Here is a 17,439-nt window from a genome sequence, read left to right on the forward strand (position 1 = left end):
ATTTTATCAATAATACCTGTATATCCAATCAGTAGTCACATTACCCCCATTTTCTTAGTCAGTATCCAAATAAGATCCAATCACTGCAATTGATTGTCTACTCTTTTAATTATGTCTGTTTTCAGTTTTTTTTGTGATTACTTCTTCTTAATCAGTTTGGGCTGCCATAACAAAATACAAGAGATTGAGTAGCTTAAAAAACATTTATGTTTTTCACAATTCTAGAGGCTAGAAGTTCAAGATAAAGGTGCCAACAGGGTTGGTTTCTGGTGAGGCTTGTCTCCTGGGCTTGAGGGTGGCTGTATCCTTACATGGCCTTTTCTCTGTGTGCACCCTCAGAAAGAGAGTGAGCTCCAGTATCTCTTCTTCTTATAAGAACACCAGTCCTAGGCTGGGCACTTTGGTTCATGCCTGTAATCTGAGCACTTTGGGAGGCTGAGGCAGGTGGATCATTTGAGGTCAGGAGTTCAAGACCAGCCTTGCCAACGTGGTGAAACCCCATCTCTACTAAAAATACAAAAATTAGCCAGGCATGGTGGTGGGTGCCTGTGATCCCAGCTACTTGGGAGGCTCAGGTAGGAGAATTGCATGAACCTGGGAGGCATAGGTTGCAGTGAGCTGAGATTGTGCCATTGCACTCCAGCCTGGGCAACAGAGCAAGACCTCGTCTCAAACAAAAAAACAAAAAAAACACCAGTCCTTTCAGATTAAGGCCTCACCTTTATGACTTAATTTAGTTTTAGTTATCTCCTTAAAGGCCCAACTCCAAATACAGTTACATTTGGGGGTTAGGGCTTCAACATATGAATTCTGGGGAAATACAATTCTATCCATAACATTTAGATTTTCTAATTCTTTTAAAATCAATTATGGTAGTATGTGGCTTTCTAAGTGTATTAGTCCAATTTCATACTGCTATAAAGAACTGCCTGAGATACTACTTAGCCCAGGGCCTTGTGGCTAGGCTGGTTCTCTCCTTTCTAATCAGAGGCTTCTGCTGGGAACATGCTCCACCAGATCAGGCCAAGAAGCATCCAGCCTTGATCCCCCCTCTTTGTATTTATTGGAACTGGAGGTAGTGGAGCGGCCCTGTATCTCTTGCGTCTGGTATTGTTCAATCCAGATGTTTGTTGGGACAGAAAGAATAACCCAGAGCCCTGGAACAAACTGGGTCCCAATGATCAATACAAGTTCTACTCAGTGAATGTGGATTACAGCAAACTGAAGAAAGAACATCTGGATTTCTAAATGAAATGTTTCACTATAAAGCTGCTTTAAAATGAAGGTCTTCCAGAGGCCATCCACACAGTTTTCTACTTAACCAGGAAATATTTCTTCTCTAAATGCATGAAATCATGTTGATGTAATCTATTGCAGATTACACTGATTAATAAATAAATGAAACTTGAAAAAAAATAACCACCTGAGAGTGGGTAATTTATAAAGGAAACAGGTTTAATTGACTCACAGTTCAGCATGACTGGGGAGGGTTCAGGAAACTTAAAGTCGTGGTGGAAGGTGAAGGGGAAGCAAGGCACCTTCTTCACAAGGCAGCTGGAAGGAGAAGTGCCAAGTTAATGGGGAAGAGTTGGTTATAAAACCATCAGATCTTGTGAGAACTCACTTGCTATCATTAGAACAGCATGGGAGAAACTGCCCCCATGATCCATTTACATCCACCTGGTCTTTCCCTTGACTTGTGGGGATTATGGGGATTACAATTTAAAATGAGATTTGGGTGGGGACACAAGGCTTAACCATATTATTCTGTCCCTGGCCCCTCCCAGATCGCATGTCCTCACATTTCAAAACACAATCATGCCTTTGCAGCAGTCTCCCAAAGTCTTAACTCATTCCAGCATTAATGCAAAAGTCAAAGTCCAAAATCTAGTCCGAGACAAGGCAAGTCCCTTCTGCCTATGAGCTTGTAAAATCAAGAGCAGGTTAGTACTTCCTAGATACATTTGGGGGACAGGCATTGGGTAAATACACATATGTTAAATGTGAGAAATTGGCCCAAATGAAGGGGCTACAGGCCCCATGCAAGTCTGAAATCCATCAGGGCAGTCAAATCTTACATCGCTGAAATGATCTCGTTTGATTCCAGTCTCACATCCAGGTCGTTTTGATGCAAAAGGTGGGCTCCTATGGCCTTGGGCAGTTCCAACCCTGTGGCTTTGCAGGGTAAAGCCTCTCCCAGCCCCTTTCATGGGCTGGTGTTGAGTGTCTGCCATTTTTTCAAGCACACAGTGCAAGCTGTTGGTGGATCTGTCATTCTGGGGTCTGGAGGATGGTGGCCCTCTTCTTACAGCTCCACTAGGCAGTGCCCCAGTGGGGACTCTTTGTGGGGGCTCCAACCCCACATTTCCCTTCTGCACTGCTGTAGCAGAGGTTCTCCATGAGGGCTCCACCCTTTCAGCAAACTTCTGCCTGGGCATCCAGGTATTTCTATACATCCTCTGAAATCTAGGCGGAGGTTCCCAAACCTAATTTCTTGACTTTTGTACACCTACAGGCTCAACACCACCTGTAAGTCACTTGGGAATAATTTCCTCAGGAGACCCGCTAAGCTTACCTGAGTTCTCTGCCTGGAGATAACTGCGAGCTTATCTCTTCAGATTCCCTTTAGGGATCTCAGTATTGCACTGCCTAGTGCAATAACCTAAAAACAGTTATCTCATATATTTTTTTTTAGTCTTATGGTTGGTTGTCCTGAAAGGGCTTTTTGGTACCAGTTATTTCATCATCGCCAGAAGCAGAAATTCTCATCTTTGTTTTTAACCTTAAAAAAAAATCTTAACTTTGCTAAATACTTGTCTTATTTCTTAGTGGAAAACAACCATTAAGATGATTAGCAAATAATTTAAAACTTGTACCTTATACAGAACATATTTTGATAGCAAATTTTATGGCTTAGATATACACATTGGTATTTGGCAAAAGAAATGTGAAACTTACTCTCATTTCTAGATGGCTTAATGGTACAAATAACTCCAGAGACCATGAATGGCTTGCGGCTAGCTTTACGAGAGCAGAAAGACTTTAAAATTACATGTGGGAAAGTTGATGCAGTAGACCTGAGAGAATACGTGGATATTTGCTGGGTAGATTCCGAAGAAAAAGGAAACAAAGGGTAGGAATTTTTTTTATTCTAAAATATAATTGATTTGAAGGAAAGGGAAGGATTAAAACATTGCATTAATAAAATTAAATATTTTGTGAATGAATATAGACTTACACCATTTTTTTTAAATGCTTATACTCGAATTAGTGAATACAATCTGTTTTACAAACATGTACCTAACTAGCCTCATGAGTTGTGGTGTGGTTTTTGGACTAGGATGGTCTATTTGGGAGGGGCTCGATGATGAAACATCCGTTGTGTAGCAGCATGGGCTTGATGCCAGGGCTGAGAAAAGCAAGACACTTTTTCTGTCAGATGGTACCTATTCTTGTCACATAAGTAAAAGATTCCTTTGGATGATATATACTGTATTATTTTGATTCACTATTAATACAAACAACTGGATTTAATAATATATACCTTAGAGGCCTTACAGATTATTACTGCCACTCCTTCCTCTCTTCAGTTACTTTTTTCTTTTTTTGAGATTGGCTAAGGGGTCTGGAGCAAAGAAGGAAGAAGAGGGCTGAAGGATTCCAAAATAGAGTTTTTGAATTAATGAGACAGCTTTTCTACTAGGAGGTTTTTTCTTTTCTTTTTTTTTTTGAGACGGAGTTTCGCTCTCGTTACCCAGGCTGGAGTGCAATGGCGCCGTCTCGGCTCACCGCAACCTCCGCCTCCTGGGTTCAGGCAATTCTCCTGCCTCAGCCTCCTGAGTAGCTGGGATTACAGGCACATGCCACCATGCCCAGCTGATTTTTTGTATTTTTAGTAGAGACGGGGTTTCACCATGTTGACCAGGATGGTCTCGATCTCTTGACCTTGTGATCCACCCACCTCGGCCTCCCAAAGTGCTGGGATTACAGGCATGAGCCACCGTGCCCAGCCCTACTAGGAGGTTTTTTCTAAGGGTTTTTTGTTTTGTTGTTTATGAGATAGTCTCACTCTGTAATCCAGGTTGGAGTGCAATGGCGTGGTCTTGGCTCACTGCCACCTCCGCCTCCTGGGTTCAAACAATTCTCCTGTCTCAGCCTCCCGAGTAGCTGGGACTACAGGCGTGTGCCACCACACCCAGCTAATTTTTGTATTTTTAGTAGAGATGGAGTTTCATTATGCTGGCCAGGCTGATCTTGAACTTCTGACTTCGTGATCTGCCCACCTCGGCCTCCCAAAGTGCTGGGATTACAGGCGTGAGCCACCACACATGGCTATCTAAGGTATTTTAAACTTCAGGTCTGAATTGAACATATGAGAAAGGAGATATAATTTATTGATGGAACAAAAAAAGATTACTACACAATCAAGAAATCTTGGTAAATGAATATGAACTACAGATTTAATTATTTTGTGTATAATTGAGATACGTTCTTTTATATTTTTTCCCTCATTTCATCTGTTCAAATCTAATGATTTATTTCAAAAAGCACATTGGTGCTAATAATTCTATTTTATTATGTTTTATTTGGTAGTGTTATCAGTTCAGTGGATGGAATATCATTACAGGGACTTCCAAGTGAAAAAATAAAACTGGAAGCAGATTTTGAAAGTGATGAGAAGATTGTAAAATGTAGTGAGGTAACTAACAAAGAAGTTTCCTTCCTTTTACATGCTGTGTTTCAATATGTTTTTGTTCTTTGAATTTGGAGATTATGCATACTCAACCTCTAAATATGTATGTGAAGCTTATACTTTTTATGCTACACTTTGAGACACGCACATTTCCACCCCAGACTTTTATACACCAGAATTGGATTTCCATAGGGTTAGTTCAGGCTGTCAAATGGTGGTACTGCCTCCCAGCTAACAGTCAAGTGTTGGCAGCATTGCCATCTTTGGACTGTGTTATGTTATTTGACCATATTTTCCTTTTCCTCATATTTTACAAAAAATAAGATATTGTCATTAATTTATAATCAGCATTCACATATGAAAGTTATTTTTTTATGTTCCAATTTTTTTTTAAATTAGAGGATACAAAACTATAGACTCCCAATTCCTTAGTCTACCACCTTATTCCCCCTCACATTTATTTCTTAAGCATTCTTTGTGATTTTATTACATGTACAAAATAGAACCTACAGAGAATATAGACACAATGGAATATCATTTGTTTTATCTTACCTTCATATAGATGTTCTTACAGGATACACTTATACTGTTTTAACAAGGCTTTCCTTGCTACAAACTAACTTTAGGCACAAATAGCTGAGCCATTTCCATATTTACCATAACCTTTGGTTTTATGTTTTTACTAATAATACAGATCAAGCTATTGATACAGAATTCTCACAACTAATGATTTTCATGGCACTTTACATTGGAATCTAATTAAAGTTGAAAGCAGCAATTGTTGCATTTAAAAGTTACTTTTAATCTTAATCATGACTTGTTTCCTAATTAAATACATTTCAGGTGTTCTACTTTCTAAAGGACCAGGATTTATCTATTTTATCAACTTCTTATCAGTTTGCAAAAGAAATAGCCATGGCTTGTAGTGCTGCGCTGTGCCCTCACCTGAAAACTCTAAAGAGTAATGGGATGAATAAAATTGGACTCAGAGTTTCCATTGACACTGATATGGTGAGGTGTGCTTTTGTGATGTATTTTTGAAATGAATGTATTGCATATTAAAATAATCAAGTTTTTCTCCAACCTTTTATTTTGGGATGAAAGAAGTGAATGAAAATTTGTTGAGCATTAAATGTGTGCTATACACTTCACATACAGTATCTGTATTAATCTCCACAACAAGGGTCAGCAAACTTTTTGTAAAAAGACAGTAACTATTTTGGACAGTGTGTAAGCAGTATGGTTTCTTTCACAACTACTCTACACTACCATTATATTGGGAAAGCAGCCATTCAAAGTAGGTAAACAAATGAGTGTGGTGTGTTCCAGAGAAATTCTGTTTACCCCGTGGGGCCAAATTTGGCCTGCAGGCCATAGTTTGCTGAACCTTGCCGCGTGACTACCCTGCCTTATAGATAGGTTTTTAAATTTACTTATTCTGACTAGATTCTATATGTACCTGATTTAAAATCTTAAAACCTAAAAGTGTATATATACCAGGACCACCTCACTGAACATTTCCACATAGCAGCATTCACACTGTATTCTATGTAACTGGTGGATTCTGGAGATAATAACTCCACACTACAGTGTAAATGGTTCCCAGAGAGGTGTATAAAGGCAATAGCCTTGGAAATATCTTCCCTACTGTTGACATCAACCGATCAGTTCACCTCCATACTTCCTTTATCCTCCTTCTCTGGCCAATCAGTGTTACTCAAGAATTCTTAGTATTCTTTGTCATTTTATGCATGTACAACCAAATACATGTGCATCCTCCTTTTTCATCTCCCCTCTTTTACATATTTTTTACCTCTTTAATATATCCTAAAGATATTAATACTAGTATATATTCTTTTTAACAGTGGCATAGTAGTTGATTATATAAATGTACCATAATTTAACTAGTTATCCATGCATGTTTGATATATGTCAATAGACATTTAGGTTGTCCACAATATTTTGCTTTTATATAAGTGTAAATATATCTATAAAAAAAATTCTGAATAGAATTGCCAGGCCTGAGTATATATATTCAATAGATATTACCATATTATCCCAAATAGAGATTATGCCAATTTATATATATTTCCTCCAGCAATATGTGAGAGCTTTTCCCCTCCAAACCCTCACATCCTGTTTTTGAGACACAGTCTTGCTCTGTCACCCAGTCTGCAGTGCAGTGGCACAATCTCAGCTCACTGCAGCCTCTGCCTCCTGGGTTCAAGCAATTCTCCTGCCTTAGCTTCCTGAGTAGCTGGGAGTATGGGCACACTCCACCACACCTGACTAATTTTTGTGTAGAGACGGGGTTTCACCATGTTGGCTGGACTGGTCTTGAACTCTTGACCTCGTGTGATCTGCTCACTTGACCTCCCAAAGTGCTGGGATTATAGGTGTGAGTCACCACACCTGGCCTCCCCCACATCCTTATCAAAGAAGTATATAATCAAACTTTCGAACTTGGACAATTTGATAGGTGAAAATATCACATTATTATTAATATTATTACTACTTTTTAAAGACATGCTGTCTCACTATGTTTCCCAGGCTGGTTTTGAACTCCTGGTCTCAAGCCATCCTCCTGCCTCAGCTTTCCAAAGTGCTGGGATTATAGGCATGAGCCACCATGCCTGGGCCCCAGTATTATTTTAATGTATATTTCTCTTAACAAGGAGTGATGATTATCTTGCATGTAAAAACAATTTGTTTTTCTTTGAACTTTCAGTTTAAATCTGTTAGGAAAATAAATATTCTGAATTTTTTAGGAGGAGGAATATTTATTTCTTTAAAAGATTTGCACTGAAAGTTCTCTTTTCGACATCCAAGTAACTCTTTCCAACATCCAGTATAGATTTTCAAAGCCAAGACTTCATTAGAATGGTTACATGGGTGAATTCATGTGTTGTAGATTTGCTATTCTCCAGCCAGGATATGTTTTGCTCATAGTTCTTACTGGAAAGGGGGTTTTGTTTTTATCTCACTATTAAAAGCCCTCTTTTCAAGGAAGCATCCAGTAACTATTTGTTATTTGAGTAAGCACTGTGAATTTTTTCAGTCAAATTGTATTAAAATGTAATTTGCACCATTAGATTCTAATATTAAATATTATTGCAATAACAAATTTGAAATATTTTAAGGAGTTTTTTTTTAATACCATGGGGTTTTTAATTTAATATCAGAAGTTCTTCAAAGCCTCATCCCTCCAATTTGTGTATGTGTTCATTTAGAGAAACGTAAAGTATGACATAGAGGCAATTTTATCTTTATGATATATGGGGAGGGGCAATTATAATTTTTGTAGTAGAAGGATAAAGGAAATACAGGAGAATGTAGAATACTTTTTATAAATATATCAAATATTTAACATGCTTGAACTGATATTTTTAAGTATTTCACTTATTTTATATTCACATTCTGAGCTAGATTCTACATTCACAAGATTACTCATTTTCTTATTAAGATTTTTTTTTTTTCCAGGTTGAATTTCAGGCAGGATCTGAAGGTCAACTTCTGCCTCAGCGTTATCTAAATGATCTTGATAGTGCTCTGATACCTGTGATCCATGGTGGGACCTCCAACTCTAGTTTACCATTAGAAATAGAATTAGTGTTTTTCATTATAGAACATCTTTTTTAGTGAAAGATTGAGCCATATTATATATTGCAACCTGATTTGTTAAAACTAACTCCAGCACTAAAGCTGAAATGCCACAAACACTAAAAGTATAAATATGTCTGATTTTTGAAACACGTAAGCTTTGCGCTTAGGCAGGAATGAGCTTTTCAAATCATTAGCACAATATTTAAATAGCTAAAAGTTTAAAAGATCCATGATTTTTGAAGCTTTACAATTAATTTAAGTACTAAAAAGACAAGGATTTCTTTTAAGAAATTTGTAGCATTTACTGTGTTATTTAAATGCTAAGCCAAAGTATCTGCACTTAGGTATACCTCTTTATGTCAATGATGATTTTAATGAAGGCTCTTTTCAGATGTAACCTTATGAAGGAAATGTCTGTTTTGTGTATATGCCAGTTAGAATACTGGTTTCTAAAGTCTGTCAAAATTGTATTTCAGTGGCACAAAAACCAGTTTTGAAATCTTAGACTTGTAATTCTTTGAATAAAGCTGATAACTTATTTGTATAATTGGAGTGGAGACCTACCTCCATAATTAGATAAACTCTTTTTAGATTAAAAATTTGCCTTTTTTCTTCTCAAATTATACATATATATGTATTATATATCCATATATATATAGTTTTTCCTGATTAAATGGATCTTAAAATAATGTGGGTGCTTCAGGATTTTTTGCTTCTATATTTAAGTATATTGTTTTTATAGCAAGAACATATTATTCTGAATGTGTTTTATAAAACTTTAATAACTTGTATATAAGCAATATTTTTGTATCATAGTACATTATTTTTTTCCTCCTTTTCTTCCAAAGTATACCATTGTATTTACCACTTATGAGTGTGACTGTCGACAGGCCAGATGACCCTTGAAGTAGACATTATGTAGCAATAAATGAAGCCTGAAACAGGTTTTTTTACTTCCACTTTAATCCTTAGATATTTTTTGGCAACTCCGCATATTTTCATTGACACCAATGTATAAGTATAAATTTAAATGAACTAATTACTTTTGCATATTTTAAATTGTTTATATGGTAGTTATTTTTTATAACAGGATATTAACATAAGTTAAATTCTATGTATTTGAAATTGTTACAGAGTTTTCCTCTTTACTTCAAACAGCAAAAAAAGGGGAGCATATTGTAGTCCTGTCATTTAAGTTATATAAAAAATTTAATCATTATTTTGATGCTTTAAACATTCTTATGTGTAACATATGTTTTTGTATCAAAAACACTCATATATTTCAAGAAAAAGAAACTATGCTAAATAACCCTGTTTTAAGAAAAATATTTATGAAGCATCTCAACTTGAAGATCAAGTCAGAGTTATAACTCAGGATTTAAGGTCTCAAGCTAGGAGAGACTGAGAATGTTCATCAGTTTGGGCATATAGTTTGTACTGAATCACATCTATAATACTAGCCAAAGACAATTGGGAGGAGGATATCAGCCTTCTGAAAGTGGCTACTTCATGAACAATGTAAAGTGTTGCAGATATTCAATAAAATGGCAACCTGTTATAATTTGTGAAATTTATTGAAATGGTGTAAGATGAAAACCCAATTTATGTTTTCTTAATATAGTGTACGTATTGTGCCATGTAAGTAATTGCACAGTCTTAAAATAACCAAATGGTGCAGGGCTCTTCCATGATGGGATAGCTTTAGATTTGTTTTCGTAAAATCTCAACATTCAATAAAATTTGGAATGATGTGCCTCAAGTTTGGAGGCACATTTTGAAGTATTCTTTGCAGATGTATATATAGTATGTTTCTGAATGTGTTTGTTACTTATTTGGTCATTGGTACTTAATTCGAAATTTTAGTTTTTTAAGAGTGAAAAAATAGAATCGTTCTTTGTACTCAGTCTGCAATGATCTATTTTTGGCTTATCTTTTAATACTAGTCTCTTTCTCTGAATTTTGAAATATGAAGTAAAATCTAGCCCATTTGTTTTATGCAGCTATTCAACAAATTTTGTGTGTCTGTATACCTGATACATGCAGAACACTTTACGAGGTTTTTAAACAAAAAATTTTTAAAGCGATTAATTGTTCTGACAGAATTAGACATGGTTCTTTATAAACATTCATGGATTCCATGCCACAAGTAGTATGTGCTTAAGTGCAGAGCATGCCAAGAGAAAGATTAGGATTTGGCCATGTAGGAACAAAGATGCAATTGTGGGAAACTTCCTGTTTCTGAAATTTGCGTGCTAGGATATTTACATCATGTTCCTGTTGATTAAAATACAAGAATAATCTTAAAACATCAAAGAGACTTTTCCAGACAATAAGGAATGCCTAGTCCAAAAGTAAAGAGCATAAGAGAAGTGAGCATGGGCCCCTACTCTGACAACCTTTATGAGTGTTGGGGACAGAAATCAAAGTTCAAGGCCCATATACGTGAACCTAACAGAAGACCCTTCACACAATAAGCTGAGAGCCCCAAATAGTTTCACCTTTAAAATGATAATGAATCAGAGATGGAAGAACCAATGTAAAAGAATAGGCAAGTTTAGAATTGCCTTAGTGATCTAAAGAATCCTAAGCATTGAACTTCCTTTAAGGTGTTCCCATACTGGTTATGCCTCCAGGTGACAGAGAAAATAAAATGTAAATCCTTTCCATGGAAAAGTAATTGCATTGTAGGCCTCAAATTACTTTTCAAATATGTCTAGTAATGTATAGTAAAAATTAAGTAGGCATATAAGGAATCTAGATTCCAGAGGCAAGAATTACTTGAAGCAATGAAAACAAACTCACAGACGTAGGTATTAGAGATGTTTTCTTAGTTTAAGGAAATAAAGGCAGGTTTGTGAACGTACTTGCAGGAAATGGGAAACTATAAAAAGTTGTGGAGCTAATCTGGAAAAGAACTGAATATAAACATTGCAAGAATTGTACATAAAAACTGCGCTTTAAAACTCAGTAAGTAAATGTAATAGAACACAGCCAATTGAGTAGTTTAAAAACTGGAAAATAACTCCGAAGAAACTATCCATTATGCGGCATGGAACAGCTGGAAAAAAAACCAGAAGACCTGAAGAGAAATACAGTGAAAAGTTCTAACATGTGCTTCATTAGCTGTGAGAAGAGAGGCAAGAATAGGATAGAGCAAATATTTAGATAGAATGCAGAATTTTAAAAACTGATGAAAGATATACCCCACACATTCTAGAAGCCAGACAAATCCCAAACAGAATAAACTAGAAAATCTACACATAGACACATAAGGCCAGGTGCAGTGGCTCACACCTGTAATCCCAGCACCCTGGGAGGCCAAGGCAGGAGCATCACTTAAGCTCGGGAGTTTGAGGCTACAGTGAGCAACAACATAGGGAGACACTGTCTCTACAAAATAATAATTAAAAAATAGCCAGGTGTGATGGCTTATACCTGTGATCCCAGCTACGTGGGCACTGAGGAGGGAGGATCACTTGAGCCCAGGAGGTTGAGGCTCCAGTGAGCTGTGATCATGCAACAGAGCAAGACCCTGTCTCAAATTTTTAAAAAAGGTAAGACATTTAACAGGAAAATTGAAAATACTAGCTGACAGAAAAGGAGTCCAAGGAACAATTTGCTCTCTCTAGTCAGAGGACCAGAAAGGAGGTTGGAGGCTTTTTAGTTTAATTGCACTATTCTAAGAGAGCCTCAGGAAAGATGCAGTAAGACCCACCTCCCCACCATTGGAACCATGGGTAATGACTTGGAACATTCTGGACTTTCCTTGCTCTACGTCAATCCAGCAGCAGTAAAAAGGTATCACTCTTCCTTTCCCCCTGGTGCTCTAGCGGCAGACATTGCAGGACAGAACACTGGCAATGGTGTAGGGAGGCTAAAGCCCTGACTTTCTAGCCAGAAACCAAGAATGGGGTTCTAGAAACCAGAGTATAGGTAAGATCACAAATAGGAGGGAACTGAAGAAAAGGAACCCTTAAATCTGTGAATAAAATCCTGGTATCATCTAACCTGTGTATGTGTGAAACTGACCAGAAGCAGCTGAGCAAAGGTTCTGAACACTGAATTACAGTGCAGACCACTGTCCAGGTTTCAGATTGGCCACTAGATGGTGCACAACTGGGCCAAAGAACAGGTTAACAAAAAAGGCAGTGAAAACTAACAATAGAACCACAGCCACCAAAAAAATGGCTAGGATATGTGCTCTGAAACTTAACTGGATTAATGGTCTGCTAAAACAAAACAAAAACATTCTTACAAAGATTTAAACAGGATAGAGAATCTCGTAATATTCCAAATATATCCCAGAAACAATCCAAAATTACTTGACAAAGAACTAGTGAAACATAAGCAATTCTCTAGGAAAAAGACAATGAACAAGAGCCAACTCTAAGGTTACCCGAATGTCAGAATTATCAGAAAAAGACTTAAACTAGTTATTTTATTTTTTTATTTTGAGACAGTCTCTATCACCCAGGCTGGAGTGCAGTGATGCAATCTTGGCCCACTGCAGCCTCTGCCTCCAGGGTTCAAGTGATTCTCCTGCCTCAGCCTCCTGAGTAGCTGGAACTACAGGTGTGTACCACCATGCCCAGATAAATTTTTTTTGTATTTTAAGTAGAGACAGGGTTTCACCATGTTGCCCAGGCTGTTCTCAAACTCCTGACCTCAGGTGATCTGCCCACGTGGCCCTCCCAAAGTACTGGGATTATAGGCGTTAGCCAGTGCACCTGGCCATTAAACTAGTTATTTTAATCATGTTCCACATAGAAGACATTTTTCCAAAGGAAATATATGAAGTCAGGGTAAACACTGTTGAAATAAATGAAAAGCTAAAAGTCTCAGCATAGAAGCTATAAAAAGAATCAAGTGGAAATTTTAGAACTGAAAATATGGCCAGGTCTGGTGGCTCATGCCTGTAATCCCAACCCTTTGGGATGCCGAGGTGGGCAGATCATGAGGTCAGGAGATCAAGACCATTCTGGCCATGGTGAAACCCCATCTCTACTAAAAAATACAAAAATTAGCTGGGCATGGTGGCGGACGACTATAGTCCCAGCTACTCAGGAGGCTGAGGCAGGGGAATTCCTGAACCCAGAAGATAGAGATTGCAGTGAGCCCAGATTGTGCCACTGCACTCCAGTCTGGGCAGCAGAGCAAGACTTCATCTCAAAAAAAAAAAAAAAAAAAAAAAAAAAAAAAAAAAAAAAAAAAGACCTTTGGGGATCTGTGGGACAATATCAAACGGTCTAATATTCATGTCTTAGGAATCCAAAAAGAACAATTGGAAGAAAAAATATCTGAAGAAATAATAGCTGAAAACTTCCAAACATTTGGCAAAACACAAATATTTACATACATTTACATAGCATTATTTTTAAAGCAGGTTTACTGGCACAGCAAATCCATAAAAATGTTCACACCCAGGCACATCATAATCAAAGTGATGAAACCAAGTGTAAAGAAAATATTTTGAAAGCAACCAGAAGAAAACATTTTGTATACAGGAGAACCAAAGATTTCAGAGATGGCAGATTTCTCATCAGAAACCATGGAGGCCAAGACAGAGGAGCAATATTTATAAAGTGCTTTAAAAAAGCACTAAAACTGTTGACACAGAATCCTTTATCCAGCAAATATATTCTTTAGGAAAGAAGATGAAATAAAAACATTTTCTTTTTTTTTTTTTTTTTTTAAGACAGAGTCTCACTCTGTCACCCAGGCTGGAGCGCAGTGGCAGAATCTCAGCTCCCTGCAACCTCTGCCTCCCAGTTCAAGCAATTCTCCTGTCTCAGCCTCCTAAGAAGTATAGCTGGTATTACAGGTGTGTGCCACCATGCCTGGCTAATTTTTTTGTATTTTTAGTAGAGATGGGGTTTCACCATGTCGGTCAGGCTGGTCTTGAACTCCTGACCTCAGGTGATCTGCCTGCCTCAACCTTCCAGAGTGCTGGGATTACAGGCATGAGCTACTATGCCTGGCCAAAATAAAGACATTTTCAGAAGAAGGAAAGCTGAAAGAACTTATTGCTAGTAGTGCTCCATTAACAGAAATGCTAAAGGAAGTTCATGGGGAAGGAAGATGATTGCTAAGAAGGAAAAGCAACCAAAATGGCAAATCTCTGGATAAACCAAATAGAGTTATATGTTTGTAAAAATATATCTAACTGCTGAAACAAAAAATTTATAACATTATCTGATGGGATTTTCAATGCATATAGATGTAATACAGATGAAAACTGCATCCTAACCGAGGGGACAGTAAAAGGACCTATATGGTAAGGTTTCTGTATTTCACTTAAAGTGGTAAAACATTCTAATTAGATTACAAAAAGTTTGGTATGTAATGATCATCTCTTGAGCAACCATTTAAAAAAAACTATGCAAGGAGATATGTTTAAAAAGCCAACATATAAAGTGAAATTTGGAAAAATAAATAATTCAAAATAAGGTCAGCAAGGAAAACAAGTGTAAAAAAATAAGGTACCAACAAAGAAAATTAATGATAAAATGGTAGACCTAAATCCAGCTGTATCAAAAATTATACTAGGCCAGATGTGGTGGCTAAAGTCCATAATTCCAACACTTTAGGAATCTGAAGCAGGAAGATCACCTGAGGCCAGGAGTTCAAGATCAGACTGAGTAATGTACTGAGGCCCTGTATCTACAAAAAATTTAAAATAAAAGATTAGCCAACCATGGTAGTGCACACCTATAGTCCTGGCTGCTTAGGAGCTGAGGTGGGAGGATCATTTGAGCCCAGTAGTTTGATGCTGGAGTGAGCTGTGATCATACCACTGTACTCTAGCCTGGGCCACTAAGCCACACCCTGTCTCTAAAATTAAAATAACTAAAAATTACATTAAATGTAAATGGTCTAAATATGGCAATTAAAACACAGCGATTGGACTTTTTATTTTTGGACAGAGTCTCACTCTGTCACCCAGGCTGGAGTGCAATGGCACAATCCCAGCTCACTGCAACCTCTACCTCCCAGGTTCAAGTGGTTCTCCTGCCTCAGCCTCCTGAGTAGCTGGGATTACAGGCTACATGTACCACCACGCCCAGCTAATTTTTTTTGTTTGTTTTGTTTTTAGTAGAGATGGGGTTTCACCATTTTACCCAGGCTGGTCTTGAACTCCTGTCCTCAAGTGATCTGCCTATCTTGGCCTCCCAAAGGACTGGGATTACAAGCGTGAGCCACTGCGTTGGCCAGATTGGATTTTTTTTTAAACCTAAATTATATGCCATCTATACAAACTACTTATGATACAATGGTACACACAGGTTAAAAAGTAAAAGGATGGAAAAAGATATTCCATGTAAACACTAAAAAAGAAAACAGGACAAAGCTGGAGTGGTTATGTTGCTATCAGACAAAGCAAACTTCAGAAAAAGGAATATTACCCTATAATTTATTTTTTAATTTATTTATTTATTGAGACAGGGTCTCATTGTATTGCCCAGGCCTAGAGTGCAGTGGCTATTCACAGGCACAATCATGGCACATTACAGCCTTGAACTTATGTTCTTAACCCATCCTCCTGCCTCAACCTTCTGGGCAGCTGGGACTACAGCTGTATGCCACTGCGCCCAGTTCCCCTGTGATTTATTATTGCATTTCATAGACTAGATACCAAGCTGAGAGAGAGAGAGTAATCTGTTCAAAGTCACACAGCTAGAAATGAAATTGGAATTTAAGAGAAAACCTTCTAGCTACTAGGACTCTCTTGAAAATGAAGTAAGCTGTGTTCATGTAGTGTTTTGTTTTGATTTTGAGACACAGTCTCACTCTGTGGCACAGGTGGAGTACAGTGGTGTGATCACAGCTCACTGCAGCCTCAACCTCCTGGGCTCAAGTAATCCTCCCATCTTAGCCTCATGATTAGCTGGGACTACAGGCACATGCCAACACACTTTGCTCATTTTTTATTTTTTTGTAGAGATGGGTTTTACTATGTTGCCCAGGCTGGTCTCAAAGTCCTGGCCTCCTCCTGCCTCGGCCTCCCAAAGTGCTGGGGTTACATGTGTAAGCCACTGTGCCTGACCTTTATTCCTATTTAAATGTCACCAAAATCAGCCCCAGACTCAAACTGGGGCCTGTGTTTCACATTCTAATTGTTATATTCTTTACCCAGTGCAGTATGTACCCTTAACTTATAAAACCCTTGTTTTGTGCCAAAAAAGTAATTAGATTTATTTTTACCATAAAATTTCCAAACACTCAAAAGTAAAGGAAATAGTAGGATTAAAATCTATATACTCAGCCTACAACAATCCTCAGAGTCAACACTATCAAGATTTGCTTGTCAGAGTCCAACCGGCATACCCTGACCCAGTGACAGACGAACAAATTCACTCAAACACAAATCTTCACTGTAAGATGGGGCTGGGGGTCTGTGGCTACTTACAGATACTCCTGAGAGAGATCACAGCTACAGTCCCAACCAACTGGTACTCTAGGCATTTATTTAGTATAGATTTAATAACAGAGGCTCTGAGTCAACACACTTATGGATAATAATTAAAGGCCAGGTTTTGAGGCCTAAAGAAAACACCATTTGCAGGTGATAATTCTGGTTGCCCTCCCCCTGAGAGAGCCATCTGGCCCATGAAAGATTAAAGGTTGGTTTTAGGACCATATGAGTAAATAAGTTATTCAGATAAACTCCTCCGCATTCCCTAGTTATTTGCTTTTCTTTATCACTAAAGGTAAAGGGGATTAGGCTGCCTTCAGCTGAAACTTCTACTGAAACTATGCAAACCTCTCAGCCTTCCAAGAAGATTTGTGACTATATTCTACAATTTCACAATCTTTCCAATCATCCTGACTGATCTCCCACATTGCCTCTTCTGCATCCCATTATTATTATGAAGATCCATCCCATTATTTCTTTGCTGGAGCATTTTAAAGCAAATATCAGACATAACCTTTTATGCCTCAAACTTCAGTATGCAGCTCTAAAAATATGGACAGTGAAGAGGAATTTTAATTGAGTCAGTTATTGTAAAATATATTAAAATATTGCAGTAATATTGTGACCAATATGTCATAAACACTTTGCAAACTGACACAGGAACAGAAAATCAAATACTGCATATTCTCACAATTGGGAGCTAAATGAGGAGACACGTGGACACAGAGTA

The 17,439-nt window shown here is 37.7% G+C and overlaps 1 protein-coding gene across 1 annotated transcript in view; it reads left to right on the forward strand.

Annotated features, from left to right (window-relative positions):
• Nucleotides 1-10,291, forward strand: part of ZFYVE16 (zinc finger FYVE-type containing 16) — a 63,797-nt gene extending 53,506 nt beyond the window's left edge. Inside the window, exons 15-18 of the mRNA XM_037731508.1 lie at nucleotides 2,971-3,133; nucleotides 4,594-4,699; nucleotides 5,537-5,704; nucleotides 8,174-10,291. Of these exons, the coding sequence (XP_037587436.1) occupies nucleotides 2,971-3,133; nucleotides 4,594-4,699; nucleotides 5,537-5,704; nucleotides 8,174-8,332 (596 nt within the window). The 3' untranslated portion in view covers nucleotides 8,333-10,291. The remainder of the gene's footprint in view (nucleotides 1-2,970; nucleotides 3,134-4,593; nucleotides 4,700-5,536; nucleotides 5,705-8,173) is intronic.
• Nucleotides 10,292-17,439: the final 7,148 nt, after the last annotated feature.

This window comes from Cebus imitator, unplaced genomic scaffold (assembly GCF_001604975.1).
Source record: "Cebus imitator isolate Cc_AM_T3 unplaced genomic scaffold, Cebus_imitator-1.0 Scaffold16, whole genome shotgun sequence".
Taxonomy (NCBI): domain Eukaryota; kingdom Metazoa; phylum Chordata; class Mammalia; order Primates; family Cebidae; genus Cebus; species Cebus imitator.